A 25965-nucleotide genomic window follows, 5' to 3' on the forward strand; every position below is an offset into this window, starting at 1 on the left:
GTGTCTCAGAGAAATTATCGAGTTAGGGAGCATTTATTGAGCACCTGTTCTGCATATGGCATTGCACTGGCACTAAATAGGTGAGCTCAAAGCAGAGTAAAATGTAGTTGACCGGTCCTTGTTCTCAAAGAAGGTCCTAATCTGGCGCAGGAGCTGGAAACACAGAACAAAACTCACTAGGACAGTGAATCTGCAGTACACACACACACAGACACACACACGTCACACATGTGCTCATGTGCACACAGCCACATGCATGCACACAAATACATATGCACACACATATACATTCAGGTATGCACACATTACACATGCATGCACACACACACAACACACACATATGTGTATACACACATATACATGCATGCACACAAATACATATGCACACACATATACATTCAGGTATGCACACATTACACATGCATGCACACACACAACACACACATATGTGTATACACACATATACATGCATGCACACAAATACATATGCACACACATATACATTCAGGCATGCACACATTACACATTCATGCACACACACACAACACACACACACATATGTGTATACACACATATACATGCATGCACACACACACATGCACACACATATACATTCAGGCATGCACACATTACACATGCATGCACACACACACAACACACACACATATGTGTATACACACATATACATGCATGCACACACACATATGCACACACATTCTCCAGCCCAAATGAAGGAAATTCTGGATGTCTGCATAACCCTGGCTTGTTTGAGCGACAGTTCTCTTAACACTGATAATGAGGAAAGGTTTCTCCCAAGGCAACTTCATGTTTATGAACTGTCAACCCCAACCAGCTCTCCTACAGCCCTGCCCAGCCACGTGTCCTTGGGGTCAGACTTCTACCAACAAACCTCCTTGCAGAACACATTTTCTCTGAGCTGCCTGAGCCATAGTCAGCCAGGGCAGAAGCCTGCTGTAGAACTGGGGCGAAGATTTGCTTTTGGCTTTAACCCCTGTCCCAAATGCAGCAGCTGAAAATCAGGGTGAGCCCCCCAAGAGTGGGACAGGCCTGGAGTTGCATCCGAGATGATTCCCTGAGAAAGTTACTTCTCTCCTGCCTCATTTTCCCTTCCATCACGTGGGGGCCAATAACGCCTATCTTGATGTAAAAGTCTGCAGAGGTGATAGCACACCTGGGTCCCTAGTCCAGCCCCTGCTACGCAGTAAGTGTTCGGAAACGGGGTGATTATTATAAGCATGGACTGGAAGGAACAGAAGCTTCAGAACCCCCTTCTCTCGCTGTCTTCCGGAAATACCCACCCTGGAGTCCCTGGAAGACACAGCCAGGATGTGTGCAGTAACATATGGCTCCAGGACCTTTGTCGGGGGAGGGGGAGGGCAGGAGCGGGGAGGGGCAGGTGGGGGCAGGGAAGAGGAGGAGGAAGGGCGTGTTTAAGAAAAAAGAAAAACCCACACAAAACCGATAGAATTCCAGCCGATTATTCCTCCCGCTGCAGATGTACATTAATGCAGGAGAAGTGGGGGACGGAGCTTTGGGCTGGAAAAAGAGAAACAGCTCGCAGTTCCTTTTAACAAGCCGTTGTCTGGCTTGATCTTGTCACTCTAAAGAGGGCCATTGAGAGGTATTCATGCGTCGGCCCTGGGGGGACAAAAGGGCCCAGTATATATACTGACTGCTCAGTCGCCTGCGGGCCCTGGGGCCTTTGTCTAACCTTCCCTTAATAAACTTTTGGGAAGAGTTCATCAATCCGCTTCAATAGCTGATGTTCTCATTTTCAGAGAGAGAAGAAAAATAGCAGAAGGCTGGCGTCTTTTTTTTTTTTTTTTAGGGGGCATTCTCAATAAGAAGGCGAAGGGGAGAGAGAGAGTGTGAGCCTGCAGACACCCCGCTTTCAAGGGAAAAAGAACACACCACCACTACAGTTGCAGACCCTAAAAGGGAGACCAGACAAAACCGCTATTCATCGGGCCCCTGAATTCTGCCTCCCTTTAAGTGTCCCTGGCCTAGTGGAGCTGGGTCCTGCTGGCAGCCTGGAGGAGGCAGAGGAGACCAGGTCTCTAGCTCAGAGAGTGTGGGCTGAGAAGAGGAGCTTCTTGGGAGGAAAGTGTGACAGAAAGCAAGAGTAGCCAGGAACCCTTCCTCTGGCTTCTCTTTCTAGATCTGGGATCATTTGGTCTCTTTGCCATCAGGCAGTTTTTAAAAACTGCAGGTGCTTTTTCGCGGAAGGTGGAGGCGACATGGCCAGTTTTGTCTCCTCTAAGCACTTTTTCCTCTCCACATGAGGCTTCTGCTTCTCAGATCATAGGGACTCCACCCTTAGGCTAGGGGTGGAGTTTCAATCCGCAGCCCCTCTCCTGGGAGCCCATATCTGCCTCACTTTTGGATTAGGTCATAGGGAAGTATAGCCTCTGATCACCCCCATGCTCTATGCCAAAGCAATGGGATCTCAACCTGTCCTGATTCTGCACTGCCTGGTAAGGTGGGGGGTGTGGGTTGAACAGGGAGGGAAACAAAGAGAAAAGGACATTCCTAATATTCCTACAGCAACAGACACCACACTAGTTTTGATTCTGTATGTGTTAACTCACTTCTTGCCATGATTCTATTTTTGCTTTATTTTTTCAGACAGAGTTTTGCTCTGTTGTCAAGGCTGCAGTGCAGTGGTGTGATCACGGCTCACTGCAACCTCGACCTCTCGGGCTCAGGCTTCCCTCCTCAGCCTCCCGAGTAGCTGTGACCACAGGCGTGCCCCACCATGCCTGGCTAATTTTTTTATTTTTTTGTGGAGAGAGGGTTCGTGTCGCCCAGGCTGCTCTCTAACTCCTGGGCTCACACAATCCTCCGGCCTCAGCCTCCCAAAGTGCTGGGATGGCAGGCATGAGCCACCACGTCTTGCCTCATTATCCTTTTTTATTTTTTGCATGCATTTTATTTTACTCATTTTACTTTGGGAAACTGAAACTCAGGGAAATGGTCCCTGATCTAGAGCCTCACAACAGGATGCTGAAATTCAAACTTGAATCTTTCCAAATCCAAATTTCAAAGTGCTAAATGAAGCTGCCTCTTACATTTTATTTATTTGTTTGTTTGAGACAGCGTCACTCTGTCACCCAGGCTGCAGAGAAGTGGCGGTGTTTCAGCTCACTGCAACCTCTGCCCTCCCAGGTTCGAGCGATTCTCGTGCCTCAGTCTCCCGAATAGCTGGGATTACAGGTACGCACCACCTCACCTGGTTAATTTTTTTTTGTATTTTTAGTAGAGAAAGGGTTTCATCATATTGTCCAGGCTGGTCTTGAACTCCTGACCTCAAGTGATCCACCTGCCTCAGCCTCCCCAAGTGCTGGGATTACAGGTGTGAGCCACTGTGCCTGGACTTGCCTCTTACATTTTTGATCATCAATCACAACAACAAGAATAATAGCCACCAGTCATTGCGCTAGCTACCAGTCAAATGCAGCGGGCATTGTTATAAGTGCTTTAGACGCATTATTTTCCCGACAGCCCAGTGAGATGGGTTCATTATGATAATACCCATATCACAGATTGGGTAAACTGACACACTGGCAAGGCTAAGGAGAGGCCTGCATTGGAATGCCAGGAGGGTAAAGGCCGATTCCAGCTCAAGTCTGATGCTGCAAATCCTCACGCTGTTCTGCCTTTGATAAAACACAGATGCAGGAAGGAAGGAAGTAGATGAACAAACCAAGGTGACTTCTGCCCCTGCCAAGCCTCGGAGATGGGTCTCCCAGGGCCTGGTTCAGCTTTGGAGCGCACACTCCCAGACACACACACACACACACACACACACACACACACACACACACACCCTCTCCGAGTCTCCCCAGTGGCTCTAGTTCAATGTTTTACAGGCCTAATGAGTGTTGACAAGTTTAATGAGTTTGTTTTAAAGAAGGGAGGGGGAACCTGGTCAAGTCGAGATTTCCGAGTCAAATGAATTAGCGGAGGCCGCCAGACTTCAGCTGACAGGCCTGGAAACCCTCCCGCCGACTGCAGCCCTGAGCCACAGGCCCCGGCTCCCCTCAATGGGAGACGGGCCCCATGCCAGACACTGGGGACTCTGGAGCAGCCCTCAGGTGCCTGGGTCCCAGACGAAGCCCATCTCTTCATCCTGCAGCCCCTCCCTGCCAGCTCATCCTGGTTGGCCCCCCTTCAGCTGGACTTTCCTCCCCCACTGAGTCCCCAATGAGAAATTTGATTCAAACCCAGTTTGGCACTTGTTTGCATATTGATTGCGTGGTAATTAAGTGGCTTCATCCATGGAGGGGACGTGCCACCTGCATTTCTAAGCTCTGTCGTCATGGGCTGGGACCGGCCGCAGCCCTCGTTTCTGACCGTGGAAACTGGAATCCAGGGAGACCAGCTTCTGGCTGCTAGGAAGGAGTCACATTGTCTTCATTGAAAATAAATAACAGTCTTTATTTTTTGCAGTAATGAGATGAATTGGGAAGGAGTTTGTGCAAACCTGACTAGCTCCAGACAAAAGTAAGCAGAATTAAAATTAAACGATAACAATGACGCCCAAATTAAAGGAATGCATATATGGTTCTGGCCCAAGAACTAATATCACGGTGGCATTGTAGGCACGTGCCAAGCAAGATTAGTTCTTCCTTTGATCGGCTCCTCCCTTGCCACCCCAGGGGTGATAGGAGGCCCCAGGCCCAAAGCCTGGGAGGCCTGGATTCAAATGCTTCCTCTTGCCTCTTTCCTCAGCCCTGTGATCTCAGGCAAGTGACTACCTCACTGAGTCTCGGTTCCCTCATCTGTAAAATGGGATTAGTAAAACCTGTGACGCTCATAGGGCTCTGCGAATTAAAGGAGCTGGGTCTGGCTCATGGTAAATCCTCCAGAATTCCAAGTTTGCTTTCCAGAGCTCCCTCCCAGCTGGACATGAGCATGCTCTGTCCATCTCTAATTATTACAGCCTGGCAAATTTGAACAAGCTACCTTGCAGCCCACCCGATGTTGTGGTTTTTTCCTCTGCTACCCTGGGTAGTTCTCAGATGGCATCTGCCACCTTGCCACTCGCTGGGAAGAAGTAGGTGAGTGGAGATTTAGGAAGGAGGAAGGCATTGCACATGAGCACCAGGTTTGTTTTACTGTGTTGCATTTTGTCATCCATTCTGGAGAACGGTGTTGGAGCTGGGATTCCAGCCCCCGCCCTCACACTCTCCCACCTGTGATTATTTATTGCCTATTTCCCCCGGGAGGGGACACCCCCACTTCTTTAACTTTCCCCTAATCACTGGTCTAAGGTGGTGGACTTGCACTTGAGTGAAGTGTTCTTTCTAGGGAGAATTTCTTTACAGACTGTTTATCCTTCCAGCGGGGAGTGTGGAGCTGGCGGGTGTGGGGAGGGCTCACTCCACTCGAGCCAGAACCAGAAGGCAGACTCTGTGAACTGCCTCTCTGGACTGGGCTGCTGTGCTCCTGGGGCAATTTCTTCACTTCCTAGGTCTTGCCATTGTTCAGGACTGCAGCCAGCTGCGGGCAGCGTTCATCTTTGGTGTATTTGCAATCCCGAGAAAGAAAGGTCCTCCTGCGACAGGGCTGGGCTGGGGGCCCATGGAATGGGCAGGAGCTGAGACACCAGAACGAGAAAGGGGACATGCATGTGACCGCACACACGTCTGCCAGGCCTCGTGACCGACGCTGGCATCGCTGCATGCTGGCATTTCAACCTTTTGTTGTCACTTAAACCTTTCCTGGGGAGCAGGGAAAAGAGGCTGGACTCTGAAGGCAGCCCTGGTTTCCCTTCCAGGCCTAGCCACTTCTCAGCTAGAGGACTTCAAGCAGATGACTTGACCTCTCTAAGTCTTGGTTTCCTATCTGTAAAATGGGGGCAGATAACATTCAGAGCGATGAACAAACCCCCTAACCTGCGCCTGGACATGGTGGAATTGACAAAGTCGCATGGTTCAGGTATCACTTGTTCTGCAGAAACACACCCAGACACATCCTTCCATCCATGTCATCAGCAGCTACACAGCCATATCCATATAACCACAGACCCCCGAACACATTCTCACTCAGACAGTACACTCCATATCACAGAGACACGGCCATCAGCACACCAACAACCGAAAGCAACACCTCCCCCAAGTCTAACCACAAACCAACTCCACTTCCTTCCTAACTCCCCAAATGTGATCCACACTAACCATGTGTACACAGCACCGTTGCAACAACAACAATGACAATAACAACAACAACAATATACACACACAAGTGACAATTCTTAAGTCCTTAACCAGGACTGCAATGTTTATCTTGCAACTAATGTCCAAGGCTGACTGTGATTCCTCAATTCATAAACCCAAGCACAAAACAAAATGCGGGCCAGGAAGCCCATTCATTTAAAAAAACCGAAAAACCAAAAAAACAGCAAATCCTGATTCAATGAAATCTTCCCTGAAGGATGAAACCCTTTCCCTGAAGGAGACAGGGAAGACCATTCCCCAGGGACAAAGGACCCTCTGAGTTAGCTGAGGGTATTCCAAAGTCAATGCCTGCAAAAGCGCAGGTGTTGCAGCAGAAGAGTTTGTTGTACTGGATTCAATTACCGGCTCTACACTTGTTGGCTGTGTGGCTCCAAGCAACTGAGTAAACCTCTCTGAGCTGTGCTTTCATCTATAAAACTGGGAAAATAGATACCCACGGGGCATGGCTGGGGAGTTAAGGGAGGTGTATAGAGCACCTGGCGCAGTTCCTGGCACATAGCAAGAGGTGGGCAGGTGGAGAGCACAGGCGTCCAGCAAGATGGCCCTGCCCATGTGGACCCAAAGAGCTGAGGCATCTCTCTGTGTGCCTCAATTTCTGTATCTACAAATGGGTTTCTTAATTAATAATCTCTCCTTCAAGGTATTCTTGGGAGGACCTGATGAATTCATTAATGCAAAGCACTTAACGCATGCAGTCAGCTCTCAACTGGCCATTGTCCTAAGTAGTAGATATTTTCAATAAATGGCTACCTCTTTTCCGCCATCCAGGTTTCAGGTCAAATATTACCTCTTCTGGTGGCAGGCCTCCCTGATAGCCTGAGTGTTAATAAACATCACTCCCCCGTCAGTCCCTTTCTATCACAATTCTGCTTTATATTCTTCAAGCCTTTATCTACCTTCTGAAAACCTTTCCTTATTGGTGAACCTGCTCCTGGCCTATCTACCCCCAGTGTGTGAGCTCTGTGCAGCCGGGACCTTGCACTATTGCCGGCTGTGCTCCTAGGAATAGCGCCTGGCACATAGTGGGTTCTCAATACATTTTGCTGTAGGAATAAAACGGTAGTTCTAACTCTACCTTCCTGGGGCAATGGGGGCGAGGGGTGGGAGGAGAAGAGGGCTGGTTGAGGTTAAGGCTGGAGGCAGCCAGTGGCCCTCCCTTTCCCTCCCACCTTCTACCAGCTATGAACACCCCCCTACTCCACTTTGGAATGTGATTCCCAGGCTGTGGGCCCAGCCAGCCCAGCCTTTCCGCTGCTACCCGGGATTCTCTTGCTGCCTCCTGCCAGGGGGCCGGTGAGCCTTGATGGGTTTACCTGGGTGTTAATCCCTCAACAATTCCCCCTGGCCTGACCTGAGAGCCAACTTCCATTCTTGTCCCGGGTCTAATTAAGTGCCTGAAATGCCACTTCCCCTTTCAAACCAGGCTGTTTTTCTCCGAGGCAGGCAGGTAAAGCCCAGCCTGCCTCTTTGAAGCAGTGGAGGCCGGAAGCCTCAGCAGGTGCATGAGGAGGCGGTGGGCGGGGGTAGGGGGGTGGGGAGGTGGAGAGAGAGCAGGGAAGTAGGGAGGCACTGTGAGGCCTGGAGGGAGGGTGCGGGGGAGGGAGGGATCTTTGAAAGAACAAACACCTGCAAATCTTCCAACTTAGGATGCTTAACCTTTGGGGGACCCTGAGCTCTGGAACACTTGGAATCTCTCTCCAGACACATACCCACCTCTGATAAATTAATTCTGGGGATTCACAGTCACCCCTTGAAGCCTCTATTGCCCCCAAGTTAAGCTGATGTGACACCACTTTCCACCAAATATATATCTGCATCTAAACAGATAGATGGATAGGTAGATCTAGATAGAGAGACAGATCTATATATCGCTGTATAAATCTAGACAGTTATATCCCAACTCAACAAAGCTGTTGCTAGGGATACAGAAGGATCCTTAATTTTTATTTTATATACTTTTTTACAATGTGAAATTTTACAAGTACCTATTACTCTTGCAATACATCTTTCAAAAACCTATAAAAATGTATGCATATACATTTTAGAACCACCGATGAAACAATGTGCTTTTGACTTAGGAAATTCTCAGCGTATAGGTCTTTAGGGATCATGTATTTCACACAAATCACTTTCAGGTCTTTTATCTCATTTTAAGCATGTACTTCCTATGCATCACATAGCTTTTCTGTGTTTTAATGCATTTGCTCCCATTGCCTGGATGAGAAAACTAAGGCTGAGAGAGGGGAAGCCACAGCTCAGGAGACATGGTGGGGGCAGCAACAGGGAGGAACCTGGGTCTTGCTGATTCCAAGTCCAGGGGGTCTTCCATGCACGGAAGCTGCCTGTGGATACAAGGGCTCAGAGCCCAGAGCTGAGATGACAGTGAGTGTCTGGGAGACCATCCATGACACGAGCAGGAATTGGGGACAGTAGGATAGAGCAGAGGTCTTGCCCTGCCAGCCCCATTGTTCTCAGCACGGTATCCTGGCAGATGGGATCCTCTGGGGGCAGGTGACCATAACAAAACGTGAGGGACCCAGAAACTTTGGAAGAATGTTCCCTTCATGGTGCCTGGCTTAATAGTTTGGGGACTGGGTCTCTCTTCTGACTCCTCTCTGTTTGCTATGCAACAGGTAACAAATCCCTTCCCCTCTCTGGGCTTCAGTTTCTCCATCTGTTAAAAAAAAGGGGTTGCATGAGACCAGTGGCTCTTGCTGGGGAGGCCGTCAGAATGACCGGGACAGATTGCTCCAAAGCCACTGTGCTTGGATGTCCCAAATCAAGAAAGTACCCAGGTGTGCATGCCTTGCAAAAGCACCTGGATGACTCTGGGGCACAGCCCTCTGCCCTCTGCCCTCCTGCTCCCTCCATCCCCCACAGGCTGCACTGAATCCTCCTTCCAGCACCATCCTAGGATGGCATTGCAACCCAATTGCTCCACCAGGCCCCAAAATGAAGCACAGAGTGTGTGACTGCTTTCTGGTCACACAGCAAGCCGGGTAGGGACTGAAGAGGCAGATGTCAGCGTCTCTTGGCCAGCTCTGCCCTTCTTCCAAAGAGACCTCCCAGCCAGGAGAGAAAGTTCCCTAATCAGAGGAATCGAAGAGGAGGATAATCATTTGTCACCAGATAAGCCTTATCTCTGAAGACCAATAACCGCAGTCCGAGGGCTCTGATTCCAGGAGTATACAGAGCTTCTTCCCCTCACCTTCCTCCAGAGTAGCCTTGGATGGGAAGTGGTCCTTGCTCTTCCCAGGACAAAGCCCTGCCTCCCTGGAGTTTCCTCTATCCATAGGCAGCCAGACTGTTCTTTCACTGCTCCCCCTCCACTGAACACATGCCCAGAGTATTACAGCTCAAAGGTTGGCCCCTGAGGCTGAGAATCCTGTCTCCATGGAACACAGTTTGAAAACCACTAGGCAGATCCTGCCTTGCCCATTGTTCAGACAAAAGGACCAGGGGTCAGAGACATGAAGCGATTCTTCCAGAATGACACAGCAGTTAGAGCTCAGGCTAGGGCCTCTGCATGGGGCCATTTACATGAGGATCTGAATTCCAACCCTAACCACAATCTGTGATTCTTTTCCCTCTGAGCTTCATTTTCCCTTGCTGTTGAAAAGGACTGTTCTCAGCATGGTAGACAGACAACCCTTCAGCAGGCCAAGTTTGTGGCATCTAGCAGGGCTCAAGATCCCAGTAGGTGCTTATGGGTGCTAGGAGTGTGGGTGGTAGCGGGGTGGGGTGGGAGTGGCAATGGCTTGAACCGCAGTCTCTCTTGGACCTGAGAATCTGGGGTTTATGAAGAACAGGGGAGGGGGCTGGGGGCTGCAAATGTCCAGATGGGGTAAGAAGAGGAGCTTCTTGCTGCCCTTCAGGCTTCTTAGGGCAAAGGTATCAGAGTCCTGCAGAGCCTGTTAGAAGGGAACCCTCCTCCCCTTACTTCCTTGGGCTAATCAACTCTCTGTGCCTCAGTCTCCCCCTCTGTGAATTAGAACTTTAAGCCATGTGTCACATTAAACACAAAGGGTGATGAACTGCGGGATGGGGAAAGGCCACATTTCCTGTGGTTGTCCTTATTCCATGCCTTCCTAATTCCTGGGAGCAAAGCTTCTGCCAGTTTGTTTTGCTCCTGGATCTGCGTGTAACTGCCAGCAGACCAGAGTGGCCTTTTCCTCCTTTGGCCTTCCTCACATCCCTCCCTCTGGACCTCAGCTTTTCCATCTGTAAAATGCCCAGATGACCTCTAAGGCCTGTTTGAGTCTGACTCCACCCTTTGTAATCTCAGACCACAGAGGAATTCCAAGTTCCCTTGAACTAACCTAGCAGCCAGTAACGGGCTCAGTACCCCTGGGCATCAGTCAGGGGAGTCTGGGAATGGGCTACTTTCCTCCTCTTCCATCTCCAGCTGGGGCAGCCCTCTCCTAACCACGTCTCCTTGCAGCCTCTGTACCTCTCTGCTCCTTTCCCACAGCTTTGACCTCCTAGCTGGTGTCTCCACATCTTCTGGTACATTCTCGGCTCGATGAGTCCATCACTCCTCTACTGAAATATCCTTCATGGCTCCCCACTGCCCTTGGAATAAGTGCTAACTCCTTAATTTACCCCAGTTGGGGGGTATCCTCCTCAGCACATCCCACACTATCTAGGGCTTGATAAATAGTAGTGGAATGGTTGGGCATGGTGGCTCATCACCATAATCCCAGCACTTTGGGAGGCCAAGGTGGGAGGATCACTTGAGTTCAAGAGTTCCAGACCAGCCTGGGCAACATGGCAAAATCCTGTTTCTACAAAAAGATACAAAAACTAGCCAGGCGTGGTGGTGTGTACCTGTAGTCCCAGCTACTTGGGAGGCAGAAGTGGGAGAATCGCTTGAGCCGCGGAGGTTGAGGCTACACTGAGCAGTGATCACACCACTGCATTCCAGCCTGGGTGACAGAGCAAGACCCAGTCTCAAAAAAAAAAAAAGACAAAAATAAAGTAGTAGAGTGAATGGATGGATGAAGAGTGACGTTGCCTTCAAAGAGCTTCCAAATCATTGGAGTAAGGACCTGTTTCTGGGAGATGGTTGGGGGTGGGGAAAACAGCTCTGGTTGGGGAGGGGAGGTGACTGGGGGCCAGTCAGGTAGAAGCCTGCGTCACATACCCTTACTTGCCTCCTTTATACCTGGAGGATGTTTTCACCATCTCCTCAAACCAGAGCACTCACCCCCACCTCCCTACCCTGTCAGTCAAGGCTGCCTAGCCTCTGCCTGTGGGGACAGAAGCCATCAGGGGAGGGAAGTTCCTCCACACACAGAACAGTGTCTACTGGGCTCCGGGAACTGGCTCTGTGTTTCTACCTTCTTCTCTTGACCTTCTGCTGAATGAGGAGCTGCCCACAGAGCAGGCCTATGTCTCCTGTATAGAACTGTAGATCAGGAGGGATACTATTTATTTGCACTTGGCTGAGCACCTGCCCCCACCCCCCCCGCCCCGTGCCCACATTTGGTGATCACTTATGGATTCACAGCCCGTTTCTTCCAAGGCCCCTATTATTTCTCAAGTCATAGGTGAGTGATTGAAAGAAGCCTTGGAGGAAACAAGGAGGTAGAAGAGGATGGGGGAGTGATATTTCTCCAGCCTCCCAGTTTACGCTGTACTTCATGTAATTATAGCACTTACACTTCCTAGCCTACTTTGAGGTTGTGTCCATGGACCCATTTTGCAGAAGAGGACATCAAGGCTCTCAGAATGCTTCACTCAAAGTTACCCAGATCTTTCAGAATCCAGGATACTTGTCTTTCTCCTTCAATCCCCTGCCTCCTTCCCCCCCTCCTTGCTCCCCCAATTCAGGCATCTCCTCTACAGCATCCTCCATAGCTGTGATCACAGATTCGCAGGCCGCCACAGTGGGGGTGACTTTTGGAGACCTCTGTACCCAGTTCCCTGGGGTCACAGAGGAGGAAGAGAGAGCCTGAGCCGCAGAGCCGCGTGCCCAAGCCATGTAGCACTTAGCGACAGACCGTCCAACGGCTGCAGCTTTCTCCTTTCCTCCACCACCCCATCCCAAGTAAGCAACCCAGCCCAGGCGGCAGGGGCGGCGGGGCCCAGGTCCTTTGCCCGCCTCCCCTCCGCTGGCCGGCGCGGGCAGCCGACCCAGCCAAGCTCAGCAGACGAGGCCCCGCACCAGGGCCCGGCTCCCCTCGCCCGGAGCTCGGTTTTGTTGTGGGTTTTGTGCGTCCTGTTTTGTTCCGTCACCCGCCCCTTCCCGCGCGGGCCGCCCCTCCCCCTCCAGCCCTCCCCCCACCCTACCTCCGGGATCCCCCGCCCAAGGCCCCAGCCCTCCCCCGTCCCCCACCCCCGGGCTTCCAGCGTGCCCGCTCTTGACTTCATCCACTAAGTCAATAGCCCGGGCGCGGGCGGGCCGCTCCCCCCGCGCCGCGCCGCCCCGCGCCGCCCCCCGGTTTTCTTCTCGGGATAATGGGGGCTCTTTGTGGCCTAATCAGCCTCCTGAGGGGCCGGGAGGCCGGGAGCGCTTCCCCCGCGGCCGTCGGTGGAAATGAAAGCAGGATTAGGCCGGGGCCTCGGCCCACACCATAGTAAAGCGCCACCAGGCATTCGCCCCTTCAAAGCCCCTTTCGGGGGTTTGGTTACTTTATTTCTAAAGTTGTTTGTATTTCTAAAGTGGCCATTGAGGCGCGAGCGGGGACTGCGCCGAGAGGGCGGCGGGGAGGGGGCGGCCCGGGGAGGAGGACAAACTCCTGGCGCCTCCCACCCTTTCCCCGCCTGCACCCGCTGACCAGTTTCCAAACCGCTTTCCCGGCCCTAATTTCCTGCTGCCTGGGGAGACCAGGAGCGGCTCTTAGCCTCACTAATCAGAGAGGGAAACTGAGGCTCAGGCACCGCCGAAACGGAAAAGACCTGGTCTTTGGGAAGGAGGGTCGACGCAAAGGGGGCCATTTACAGCAGTTATCTCCTGTAACAGGCAGCTCTGGGCGAACCTCTCCATGTCCCCTGTATGGGCCACCAAGCCACCAGAGAAAAAGTCCCAACCAGAACCAAATTTGAAGAGAGAGGGAGGTTCAGCCCCATTTATTAAAGGAAGTTCCAAGGCCTCTTTTCTTAGGGTTCACTCCGAGGACCTCTAACAAATCTCAGAGATGTTGGGATTCTTCAGTCTTTCAGAATCTCCCCCCATCGAAAAGGCTGGAGGGGTGGGCACTTTGAATTTTGGCATTTGCAGGCAGCGGGAAGCAGAAGAATGGAGGATGGGGTATAGTCCCCCAAATTGGACTTTCTTTTTCTACAGTATTTTTAGACCCTCGGAAGGGTGAATTCAAACTCAAGAAGTCCAGGGGGGAAGGAGAGCTGCAGGGCGAGGGAACGCGAGAAGGCTGGAAAGCACCTTGCCAGGTGGCTTAGAGACCAGCTTCCTGAGTTAGGTCTGTGGTTACAAGAAAGTGCGGGAGAGGGAGGTGCTTCTGCAGGTTTCCACTGAGAACAAGAGGTTCCAGAAGCTTCCTTAGGACTCCTCCTGACTCCTTCCAGCTCCCAAGTCTGCAGCACAGGTAAAGCCAGAGCAGACTTTAAGACAAGTTTTCAGGAAACCAGGAGGCTTGATCCAGACCCACAAATCTCCCTACGAATGTATACAGAACACACAGCACAAACACACACACACACACCTCTGAATGTTGCTCTCTTTCCCCCTTCTCCAGTCACCTAAAGACCTCGATCTGAATTGGAGCCTGGAGCCGAAGCTGTCCCTCTCCACCTGTCGCCTTCGCTGAGGCTTAGGACTGTAGAAAACCCATCGCCGGCCGCCCACTCGCCCACTTGGGTGAGGTTCTGGAGGGTCTGGGTCCCATGGAAAGGACCCAGAAAAGTTGAGGGTGGAGTTTTCCGAGCTACTTATCGCGTCCGCCGCCCCACCCCTTTTTCTGTCCGGCCCGGGGCCTCTTTGATCTTCGGTCTTTTCGTGGTGTCAGACAAAGAGTGCAGTGAAGGCAAGAGGCTCCTTAGTCCAGCCGCTCCTCCCTCCGCCTCTCCCTCAAACCCTTGGCGAAGCAAGGCCCAGTTCCCCCATGCGGGCCACTCCAGAGGTCAGCTTGGGGGCTGCCTGCCAAATTCAGCCCCAGCCCCCACAAACACACTCTGCTGTCGTGCACGCGCGCGCACACACACAAACCATGCACAAACACCCAGACACAAGACAGCCTTGCAAAGAGGGAAGCCCACAAAGATATCCAGGTAAACACACAACAAACACATCCACGATACACATCTGTTTATTCGTGGGCTTATTTTCTGTCTCCACCGCCTGGCTCAGAACTCCATGAGGGCAGGGACCTTCTTGAGGTCACTTAACAAAACACCTGGCACCTAGTAGGTGCTCAACAAAATTTTTGCAGAATGAATGAAGACATTCACACACATACACTCCGGAGGAAAACTTCTCTTTTGGGTGGTATAGGTAAAAGGGGAGCATAGCACACGTGCTTATATCAGCATATAAACGCTTCCCAAAGGACCCTCCCAGTAACCAAGTGGGGTGGGGGAGAAGCTCTCTTCTCTGTTTTGGAAAGGGGAGGAAGTAGCAAGGATCAGACCAAGGGCAGAATCTCAGTGCCCCTCCTCCCCATCGCCTCACTTTGAGCTTCCTGATCCTGGAATCAGAAGCTCCCTGGAGAATACTGGAGTCATCAGGAAGCACACAGATGTGAGGTTCTGAATGGGGTGTGGCCTCTAGAAGCCCCAAAGACCCCTTTATACCAGATGAAAAATTATGCCTGTATGAAAGTATGTAAGTATGTAAATGGCAAGGTTTTAAAATTATTTTTCGGTTTTAGCCTATTCTTAAAGGGATCCAGGATCCCCTAAAAGGATAACATTTGTCTTAGCTAATTCTCTTTTTTCATGGAAGGAAACTGAGGCCCAAAGTGGTTGAATGGGTTGTCTAGGGTGATATCGCTAGTGAGTTGCGGGCGGGATGGACACTAGAACCTCGACCACGATGCGCTTTGCCCCTCTCAGATTGCTCCAGCCTCGCACACCTGGGTTCGGATGGAGAGCAAAGCGGTCGGAGGAGGGGATGGAACACAATCTCGGGGGACTGGTGGGTGCAACCTGGACCCGGAGTTGCACTGAGCCTTCAGCTCGCCCTGGGTTCCCTCCCCCTTACTCGCCCTCCAGTCCGCAGCGTTCACATCCTGGAAGCGGGGAAAGTGACCAGAGCTCCATCCCTTCCCAAAGCCCACAACTTAGAAGGGGCGGCGGCTAAATTGGAAGGCGGCGAGCTTCACTCTCCGGGCAGTGAAGCCCGGGCCGTCCTGTTAATTTAGCGACGCTCTGAATGCAGTTCCTGGCCTTCCCCTCACTCCACGTCCCAACACCGCTCGGCACGCGGGCTGGCCCCTGCCCAGCGCCCCGGGTTGGAGCACGGAACCCGGGCCCCCGCCTCGGGGTCGGCCTGCCTCCCGCCCCGCCAGCCCAGCTCGCTCGCCTTTAATTAAGCGGCAGGATCTCAGCGAGCCGCCGGGACGTGCTGTAATATGACGAACTGCCTTTGTACCGATGTCACCGAAAGCGCTTCTGATAAGGGGAAGCCGCGAAGGATCAAAAGGGCGGCCGCGGCTCGCCCGCCTCCCGCCTTCCCCTCGTCGCTGCCCGGCTTTGCGCGCTCGCCCTCTCCGCCAATGCACTCCCGCGGGCTCTGTCTCTAGGTCCCGCTGGCTGTCCTGATCCGCCTGTCCCAGGGCCAGCCTCTCGGTGACTCTGCATCTCTTTGTCTTTCTTCCTGCTGCTTGGCGCCTCCCTCGGCCCCTCCGCATTTTTCAGCGTCCTCAAACTTTACGCAAGATTCTCTTCTGCTGCGCTCAGCCTTTCTCACTCTGAATTTTCTAGCTCTCTCCTCCTCTGTGGCTCTCTGTCTCCGCTGCCTCTCCCCACCCCTCCCTTGGTCTCCACCGGAGCTCAGGCCCAGCGCACCTCCAGGACTAGGGCGACCAAGCCATGGAAAGGTCCATTCGCTGACCCTCAGACTAGGGAAATCGGCCAATTCCCTGGCAGCCGACACGCAGAGCCCCGCGGCGGCCCCAGTGCTCCTCACAATCCACCCTTGCTCAGCTTGGCTGCCAAACCGGGGCCTGGCACGCGTGCCCAAGGCGCCCTGTAATGCCCTCGGGGCCTCTTCGGAGCTGGACTTGGGGCGCACACAACTTCCCCTCACCCCTCCCGAGGCTGCAGGGACCCGCAGACGCTTTTCCTCTCCCAGGGGTTGAAGTTTCAAGTGCAGCCGACCCCCTCTCTTCGCATCCCCTTACCCACACCCCTTCCTTTGGCCCCCGCCTCCCCTTTGCCCTCGACCCCGTCTCTTCCTCCTCCAGGCCCCTCCCCTTCGCATGCTGGTACTTCCCCCTGCGCTCTTCTGGACTCCTTCCCTGCCTCACCTCTCCCCCACCCCACTTCGTTTGAAGTTTTGGAGAGATCTATCTACTAATGGCGAAGTTTCCCCCTTAGGTCACCGTTCTGCCTTGATTCGATTTGGGAAGGCGAGTTCCCTCCCTCCCTCCCCCTGTCCGATCCCAGCCGGGGCCAATCGCTCCAGAGCAGGTCAGAAAGCGCTGACCCCATTTCCACCTTTTCCTCTTTCAGCCAGAGTTGGGGGAAGGGGAAAAGAGGGAAGGCTCCGGACAGCAAAAAGTGAGGGGGTATCCCGGTCTTCCAAGCGCCTCTTACCCTCATCCTGAGTTTCCTAATTACCCCTTTAGTCTCCAATGGAAGGGAGAGAAGAGATACTTTTTCTGGAATTTCTGGAATGTGCCCCCCCCTCCTTAGTCATAGCCTTCAAGGCCCCACAGCCTCTGGAGAAGCTTTCTTTGGGGGTCTCTCCTCTGTGCAGAAACCCTTCCCTCGACCAGTCATTGTCTTTTCAGGGCTGTGAGTTCTGTCTGGTCTTAGACTCTGAGCTTCCAAGGGCACGGCCAAGACCTGGTACATTGCATGTTTATATCCTTAGGCGCTCTTGTCCAACAGTACAGAATGAAGCCTCATCAACTTTGTTGATGATGATAGAATGATGGCAAATAGAAACTCCAAAGAGGTAACCTGGTAGGAAATCTCATTTGCTCAGCCCTCTTTTCCTGTATAAAAATATGTTTTTATATAATATTATTTATACATAATGTAATGTGTGACAACTATCATTTTCAGAAAGACGTTCTTAAAAAAAAAAAAAAGTCCAAATAATCACCTTACTGCTTTAAGGCTACTGTTATATGTGCTTTTAAATCCTTCCATGTAAATTCCACTGAAAATTTGGAAAGCTGTGAAAGGGGAGGGGGCCGCGGGAGTTGGGGGGGAGGTTAATCCGGGTTTAACGCTGCGATGCAGTCTTAGGACCAGGGTTAGCCTGATTGCGTTATCTCTTCCCAACATTTGAGACGCCCATATTTTACCCAGCCAAATAGCTCCGAGAGCAGCGCAGATGGCTGCCGTGGTCGCGCCTCAGGAAAATGTGTTATTAATATCTAAATAACTTCCCAATACTGTCTGGTAAATCTCCCCTCCACCATTCCAAATGATGAATTCGTTTGAAGTCTTCCCCCAGCCTCATCTTTTCAATGTCTCTCTCTTCTCTCTTCTTCTTAGCCAGGCTTATTTCAAACTGGTAAATATCTAATTCCTTTAACCGCTGCGCCGTGCACACTAGCCTTTTAGGTACAAACGCCTTGAAACAGCCGATGTGTGGCGGTGCGTGCCCCGAGGGGAACACAAAACCCGCACGCCCTCGCAGCGGGGGACCCCACCCGGTTTAGACGCGCCTGCGTTCCAAGACCGGCTGAGCGCGGGAACCTCACTCAATCCGGGAACCGAGCCTCTTTTCTTGCGCGCCCTAGGGAGCCCCTCTTGGCTCCCCACGGAGTCCCAAAGGCACCCCCAACACTCAGCTCTTCCGCAGCTCCCAGTCCCCTCCCTTCCACCCCTTCCCAGACCTCCGACGGCTTCCCTCGCTCTCTGGGGCGGATAATTGCCCTCCGTTCGCCTGTTCTCCCTTGTTTAAAGTTTGTTTTCTAAATGTCTTCTATTAGATTATGCTCGTTCATTCCCCCTCCAACCTTATCTCCTTCTGTCTCTTCTCTCCTTGCCCGTCACACTCGATTTAGGCACGAGTTTATCTAGCAAACAGTTTGCAGACTTTGTTTATTTACCGCGGGTTCTGGGGCTGCGAGCGCGCGAGCGCCAGTGTTTGCCTTTGTAATAGTTATCTCCTCATTGTTGTTCCTCGTTAGTCTCTGCTCCCGCCTCCCCCTCTCTCTTCTTTGGTTGGGGGGATGGAGGGAAGAAAAGGGGAGCCTTGTCAGCCCAGTGTGGGCTCGGCCCCTCGCCGGGAGCCCCCTCCGCCGGGACGTTCCCAGCTCCGCACTCCCCTCTCAGCTCGCCCCATCCCCCCCAGCCCCCGGCCCGGCGCGCCCCTCCCGCGCCCCCCTCCCTCTCTCCCTCTGGTCGCACTGGATATCCACCGCCGAGCGCTGCCTAAAGCCGGGAATTGCCTGACACCCTCCCATCTTCCTCCGAGCCCCCATTATGCGAAGCTGATCCCACTCTGAACAGCTTCAAATCCCGCCTGGACTCTGTTTGATTAGATTGCCAACCCGGGGTAATCCTTTGATTTGGTGGAGTGTCAATTACCTTTCTCTAAACACACATTTACAGAGGAGGGAACTTGTTGGTTTAAATCAATGCAGATTGTTTCGTGATAAATGGACTATCCTCGTCCCCTCCCTCGTCCCCTCTTCCAAGGCTCCTGTCCCTCTCCGCCCCCGCCCCTTCCTGGTTCTGGAAGATCCCGGAAACAATGTCCCTTCCAGGTGTGAAGCCGAAAAAATGGTGTGGGCTGAGGGAAGCCGTGCCCCCCTTCCCCTATTCACTGGCTCCCCCGGAGCCTAATTAAATTTGGCAGGTCCTTGTACACACAATCAAAACAGCTTCCTCCAGTGTAGCAAACGACCGAAAACCGCATTAGCAGCTATCGCTGCTGCCAAATTAAATTGTTTCCCACCTCCTTTTACAAGTGTCTAAAACCCACACTCCGGGCTCTCCCCTCCTTTCCGATCCTTCCCCGTCATTTCCCACTCCACACCTGTAAGTTTGCTGCCTTAAAAATAAATAAAGGAAAAATGCAAAGAGAAACAAATCTGCCTCACACGCCCTCCTCACCAACCCTCCCCCCATCTCAGATGGTCTTTCACACCCAGGAAGTCTACAAATTCTCCAGCTGGACTTGGACACCCCCAGGGTTCCCCCCTCCCCCAGAAAAATGCTGCCTCCACTACTACTGCTTCTTTTTTCTCACATTGTAACTCTTCCCTATATTTTATATTAATTGTAACCTCATTGGCCTTTCCATCCTGGAGAACAAAGTGGAGCCCCCGGTCCCATCCAGTCAGTTTTGGCTTCAACTGGTGCACTGTCAGATGCATGCGGTTTTTGTGTTCTTGCTGTTTGTCACTGTTGTTATTGTTGTTTATATTATTGCTTATTTCTTCACACTCACTACCTCAGCTCCCACTGAGGAATGGTTTGACCCATTGCAAACCCCTATCAAATTCCCCACAAGAATCTCTGAGCTCAGATTCTGTGAAAAATCTTTTCCTTTCTCTTCTCTCCTCAAATCCACTCCCTGTTGGGTCCCTGGCCTGTCTATCCCCTGATCCTCAGAGAAAGGGGTGAAGAGGAGGGAGTCTTAAGTGCATGGGGGCAAGGAACTGTCCACTTCCCTTTCCAGGTGAGCCGAGTTTGGCTAGGGCAAGCACCTATCGGCAGCGGTCTGAGAATACTCACAATCAACAATCCTAATAACTCAGTCTTAACAAGGATAAGAGAAAAAAAAATACGAACAGCCTCATGAATATCAGCCCAAGGGGAGCAGGAGTGAGCTGTTCAGAGATGAAAGTGCACAGAAATAAAAGCTCAATTTAATCTGCTTTAAAACCCTTCAACTTAACGTTTGTGCTTCAAACTCTGAGAGTGAGAACTGATTGCGGATAAATAGTTTCTTACCATGCCTGGAAGCTATTACACCCCTCTCCAACACAGTTTCCTATTCAGCAGTCCCAGTTTTCATTACCAGCTCTAATAAGTCTTAACATTATTAAATGCCAAACGGACGATAGGAAAAAACGGACTCAGGGAGGGATCTCTCTTTAGTGCTTAAAGAGGAGAGCTCTTAAACCCCTTCTTTGGTGGCTCCCTGCCATGAGAGGGGCAACTCCCCCAGAGAAAGCATTTTTCAAGAGCAAGAAGCCAAAACAAAGTTGTGTGTGTGCACAACACCCCCTGCTCTGGCCATGGGGCATCTCAGCCTCTCCCTACCTGAATGACTCGGATGGAGATTGGAAGGTCTTTTCACCTTTAACTTGGCCACCAAACTGATGTCTGGGGCCTGGGAGAGAGATGAGGGGTTCGCAGGGGCGCCTGCTGACTGGCCCAGGAACTCAAGTAGGAAACACAATTTGTTCACAGATGGATAGATGGCTGTCTCTCATCTGCACCATCATATTGCCCATTCACACCCATCTACACGCTCCCTGCACACCTATGCTGAATTCCACTTGCACAGATATATGACCTAAAGCATTCAGATCCAAAGGCCCATGGGTAAACAGTCACACCAAGAGATGCTTGCGCTTACACAGCCATTCAGTGCACAGTCACCGCACCCAGCACACCCACCGTCACGCAAAAACTGCGGGACTTTCTGGACACCAGGCTCACTGCATCAGATCATTTCATTTCTTCAGCTGCTCTAGACTCAGCACCTGTGTCCTCAGCCTCCCGAGTCTGGCACAGGTTCCTCTTTAAACCCTTGGAGACGTGGTGCTTCCTGCTGCAGGGAAAACCTCTGTCCAGCGAAGTGGCTTGTTAGCTGGTGTGGTGAGCCCAGGCCAGCACGGAAAGCCCCCGCATTTCCTGAAATCAGAGAAATCCTCCAAACCGCACGATCTTTCCATCCTCTTCCTTTCCTTCCCTTCCCTTCTTTCTCAGAGGAAATTTACCTATTTGTGCTTCCTCACAGATTGAACTGGGTATACTCCCTGCGTGCAAACACATTTAAAGTCTCTCTAAGGAAAACCAAACCTCCTCTGCTTCTCCCTGGGATAACTCTCAGAAGAGTTGTCTGTTGTGCAGGAAAGATTATTTGCCCAGGAAAGATTATTCAAGTTCTATGCCTCCCCTCCACAGCCTACAAAAAGTCCATCTAGTCTCCTTCCAGTGGGAACTGAAATAAGGCCTGAGTCCTCTGGCAGGTGTCCCAGGGCTCTGGGCTGACTGGCCTAACCAAGGACCGCTTGACAGTGCAGGGCTGCCTCCCGCCGCAGACCCGAGGCCCCTCGGCAGGCCCGGCACAGCGGGGCGCCGGGCACAGCTCACTCCCTTTCTTCCCTCGCCCTTTTGTCCCACGGAACTGCGGCATCACTAGGGGCCCTGTGTGTCAATAGCCCGCCCCTTCCCTTCGCCCTAGGCCGCTCTCGCACAGGGCTGCCCGGCCCCCTATCCTTCCTCCTCGAACCACGCCTGTGGGGGCTGGACGTAGATGGGAGTTGTCTTAGCAAGCCCGCTTTGTCTGTGAAGTTCATCTTCAAGGTTGGGAGGGTCTTCTGAGAACTGGAGAGAGACCTGGGCTAGGAGTGCTTGAGTCGTGAGGAGAGGGGTGCTAGGAGAAACCTCTGGAGGGAAACTGGAACAACACAGGCTCTTTGCAAGCTCTCAGGTTCCAGGGCACTGGCCACTTTTTCCAAAGCAATCAGTCTGCGGTTTCCCATGGCCACTGTCTTTCCGATTCCCTCAGCCTGCCGCCTCCCCGAGTGTGTGTTTGGGGCCTTTTCTTTTAACTGTCAGTCTTTGTGACTCTGGGTCTTCCATTTCTGTTTCTGTTCCATCTCCCTGTCACCCCTTAACGTGCACTTACCAAGTCTCAAAGAGACTTAGGGGAACTATGAGGGCAATTAGGAAGGGGAGAGGGTAATGAGGAAGAACTTTCCCTTCTTTCTCTCGAAACTTCCTCCCGTCAAGAGACAAAAGCACAATCCCCTTTCCCGGGCTTGCGGGCGCTTGAAAACTAAACGCCTTCCTTAGTTGATCCTGAGAAAAAGCATGGCGCAGGGCTCAGACTCCAGCCTGCCCGCGGAAGCCGTGCTAAGAACGGGGAGAGGGTGTGTGGAGCCTGAGTATCTCCCCCACTGCGATCCTCCGACCCTGGGCATCTGGGAACTTGGCCTCCACTCCCAGCCCCGCCGGCGCACGCCACAGAGGAAGGCACCCTCTGTCCCCCAGTCCGCCCTGGCAACGCCGGGCTGAGTCAGACGGCGGCCCCAGCTAATTTTTATTGATTGCAGCGGTCAGTCAACTGTCAGGCGGGGTTTCAAGGGACCGTTTAGAGAGCGTGTGCAGGTCTGGTTAACAAATTCATTTAGGGAGCCGCGGGCCGGCTCCTCCTTCCTCGCTCCCCCCCTCCCGCCCCCCGCCCCCTTGCCCAAGTTTCCTATAAATAATTGATCGACGCCGAGAGTAGCAGCCAAAACGCCAGCGCGGGAGGACGCACTCTCCGCAGTACTCGGGTAGACCAGGCGCACGGCCCCGCAACCGGACTCTCCCGGGACTCACAGGCCGTCCGCGCCCGGCCTCCATAGCGCAAAGAAGGCGCGGGCTTCGCATCTAGCCTGCATCGGGGGTGCGCACCGAGGGGGCGCTGTCGACAAAGCCTGAGCGGCTCCCGGCTGCCCCGCAGCCTGAGAGTTTCCCCGCTGGAGTTCTGGTCGCCTGCTCCGGCGGCGGGAGAGAACCACTGGCCCGCACACCCGACCGTGGGAAAACCCGGGCTGGGGCCTCGCAGTCCCTGGAAGTTCCCTACCTTTGTCGCCCAGGATGCCGTCGATGCTGTGTTTGGCCTTCTTTTCGCCGTCGTCCTCCTTCTTGTCCACTTCATCCTCCTCCTCTTTCTTCCCGAACTTGATTCTGAGCACGCGGCTAATCGAACTCACTAAACCTCAGAAATTCAAAGGCAAAAGAGCAAGTATAAGTTGTTGGAGCAGAGGATCACGCGGTGGCCTGGGCCCCTGGAAGAAAGTCAGGAAGCCCCCTGCTTCCTTACAGATATCCATTCATCCCTCTTCCACACACAGGCATTTAGGCATTGACACGTACTCCATAACCAGCACCCACTTGGAGAAGCCTGACTCACACCCCGGGCACTCACAGGGTAGTTAGACTGTGCATTCCTATACAGATGCCTGCAAGCATTTGTGCCTTACACTAACATCTGCCTAGGTGCACTTCACCCACACCCCTGAGAGGTCCCAGGGCTTCCCTGGAGTCTCTCCAGCTCCTGCTGTCACTCCCACACTCAGGTGTGCATCCTGGCCTTGCATGCCTGAATGCACATGTACAAACACACACACACACACACACACACACACACACACCAGATCACTTTCTCTCTCACAGGCAGTATGGTTTGGGACCTCCACATTTAGGACTCAAATGGCTGGTGTGGGCGACAGAGCGGAAATGATAGCTCAGAGATGGTGGTCCAGGGAAGCCCATGGACATCAACCCTCCTAGGACAGATCCATCTATTGAAGCCGTTTTCTCTGAGAAAGCCTCCAGGGGGACTCTCTCATCATCCTACTTTCTAGGTTAACTCTTTGCCCCTTCCTTCCTTCCTTCCTTCCTTCCTTCCTTCTTTCCTTCCTTCCTTCCTTCCTTCCTTCCTCCCTTTCTCTCTTCTTTCTCTCTCCTCTTTATTAACTTTTTTTTCTTTCCCTATTCCTTCTTTCCATCTTATTCCATTCTGTTATGATTTACTCCTATGCCTTAACTCTCTGCCTTTCTGTACTCCTTTCCTCCCAACTTCTCAGTAAGTTCCCAGTCAACCATCATCTCCCCTTCCCTCTCTCCCACCTCCAGCCCTCCACATTGGAGCCCCGGCCACTCTCTGGGCCAGCTCTGCCAGCTCAGCTGCCTTCTCACCTGAGGGCACAGTGCTTCGGTCACAGTGCCCATCCTTCAGCAGCCTGTCCCGGATCTCCCAGCTGAACATGCCCGGGTTTTCCCTCTTGTACTCCTCAATCTTTTTCTCCACATCCGGAGTCGCCACCTGCTTCAGAAGTGGAGGTGGGAGAGTAGGAGTGGAAAGATGGGATGGGGGGAGGGAAATACTTTTAATATCACCTCTTAAGAGCCCTAGACCAGGCTGGTGGTTCTGGTTACCATGTGTCCCCTCATCCCCCAAGAGATTGGCTTTATCCTTTCAAGAAACTGGTTCCTGGCTCCCAGGAAGGCAGCTGGGGGTCTGCTGGCGTGTGTGTGTGTGGGGGGGGCGCGGGTGAGACAGGGATAGGCAATAAAAAACTCTACTTAGGACCCCCAGGGTCCCCGTCATTATCTCAGGAAAGACTGAGAGAAGATGTCTTCTGGTCTTGGAAGGTGACAGGGGTTGAGGCAAATGTGGGGACAGTCCAGGAATGGTTCATTGGCCTCAAGGTCTTGGACAATCTAGACCTTACTTAGCCCTATCTCTGAGAAATTCAAATAATAGGAAAGCAATGCGAGGATACCTGGGAGTAGGAGACACTCTCCAGCTCTACTTTCCTACAGCCTGGTGCCACTGGATGACACGAGGTAGTAAGAGGGGCCACAACCAGGACCCCCGGACCATGGGAAGCCAGCTGCCAGCCTCTGTGGCAAAGACACTCACTCTGGGCTTGCTGCCGCCGATGGCCCCAGGCCGGATGGACCCGGTCTCTTGGTAGCGGCAGAGAATCTTGGAGACGCAGCCGTGGGAGACACGCAGCTGTCGGGAGATGACACAGGGCCGGATGCCATGGTGGGCCATCTCCACTATCTTGTGGCGGATGTGGTTAGGCAGGGGTCGTCCGTTGATGAAGACCCCTCCCAGCTGATTGACCCGGCCTTGGCCAAGCGGAGTGGACACTGGAGAAGGGAGGGGAGATGCAGAATAAGAGAGGCGCAGGGTGAGGACGGAGAGCAGACACTGAGTTCATTCCCTGACTCCAGTTTTGTTTGTTTGAGCCCCAAGACCTCAGACAGCGATCCCGGTGGTCCTCACATTGGGGCTTTGGTAGGGAGGTAGTTTGGGAAACAACTGTCATAAATCTAGGAAATCTCCTGCAGAGATGGATAGAGGAGTCACGGCTGCAAGAATCTCCCCAGATGCTGTGACCCCCAACTCCTGCCACACTACCAGGGATGAGGACACACCTGGGGGATTCGAATGCTGCTCAGAAGGGGAGGGAGAGAGACGGAGGTGAGACAGCAGAGCCACCAGGCTGGTAAAGCCTTAGAGATCTTGGGACCAGTGACTCTCCGTCCCTCAGGCCGAAGCTTGGGCTGCAGGCCTGCCTGCGTCTTGGAGAGGCCAATAACGGGTGTGATGTGGCCAGTTCTACACTCCTGGTAGTCATGAATGATCCAGTTTGTCGGGGGCTAGAAAGCGCTGACTGATTACTACATTTACAGCTCTGGCTAGAGCAGTGGAACTGTCCCAGGGAACAGCTGAGGCACAGCCGAGGGACTGGTGACATATGCTGTGGGCTGCTGCCTCCAAGGGCACCTGGTTGTCCCTTGGGTGACTCCCCTTGCTTCTAACCACCCTCGAAGTCCTAATTTTGTTTTGGGACAATTTTTAGGACACCACTGCCCCAAA

The 25965-nt window shown here is 52.6% G+C and overlaps 1 protein-coding gene across 6 annotated transcripts in view; it reads right to left on the reverse strand.

Annotated features, from left to right (window-relative positions):
• PAX7 (paired box 7) overlaps positions 1 to 25965 on the reverse strand; it is a 118857-nt gene that overhangs the window by 90187 nt on the left and 2705 nt on the right. For 2 of the 6 annotated variants that reach the window (XM_007980289.3, XM_007980286.3), the window contains exons 2-4: positions 24997 to 25232; positions 24270 to 24399; positions 23152 to 23280 (exon numbers count right to left, since the gene is read on the reverse strand). In XM_007980289.3, coding sequence (XP_007978480.2) covers positions 23152 to 23280; positions 24270 to 24399; positions 24997 to 25232 — 495 coding nt within the window. Of the gene's footprint in view, positions 1 to 23151; positions 23287 to 24269; positions 24400 to 24996; positions 25233 to 25965 lie in introns of all 6 variants that reach the window. The other 4 variants (XM_007980287.3, XM_007980285.3, XM_007980288.3 and 1 more) reach the window with 3 other exon arrangements.

This window comes from Chlorocebus sabaeus, chromosome 20 (genome assembly GCF_047675955.1).
Source record: "Chlorocebus sabaeus isolate Y175 chromosome 20, mChlSab1.0.hap1, whole genome shotgun sequence".
Classification (NCBI taxonomy): Eukaryota; Metazoa; Chordata; class Mammalia; order Primates; family Cercopithecidae; genus Chlorocebus; species Chlorocebus sabaeus.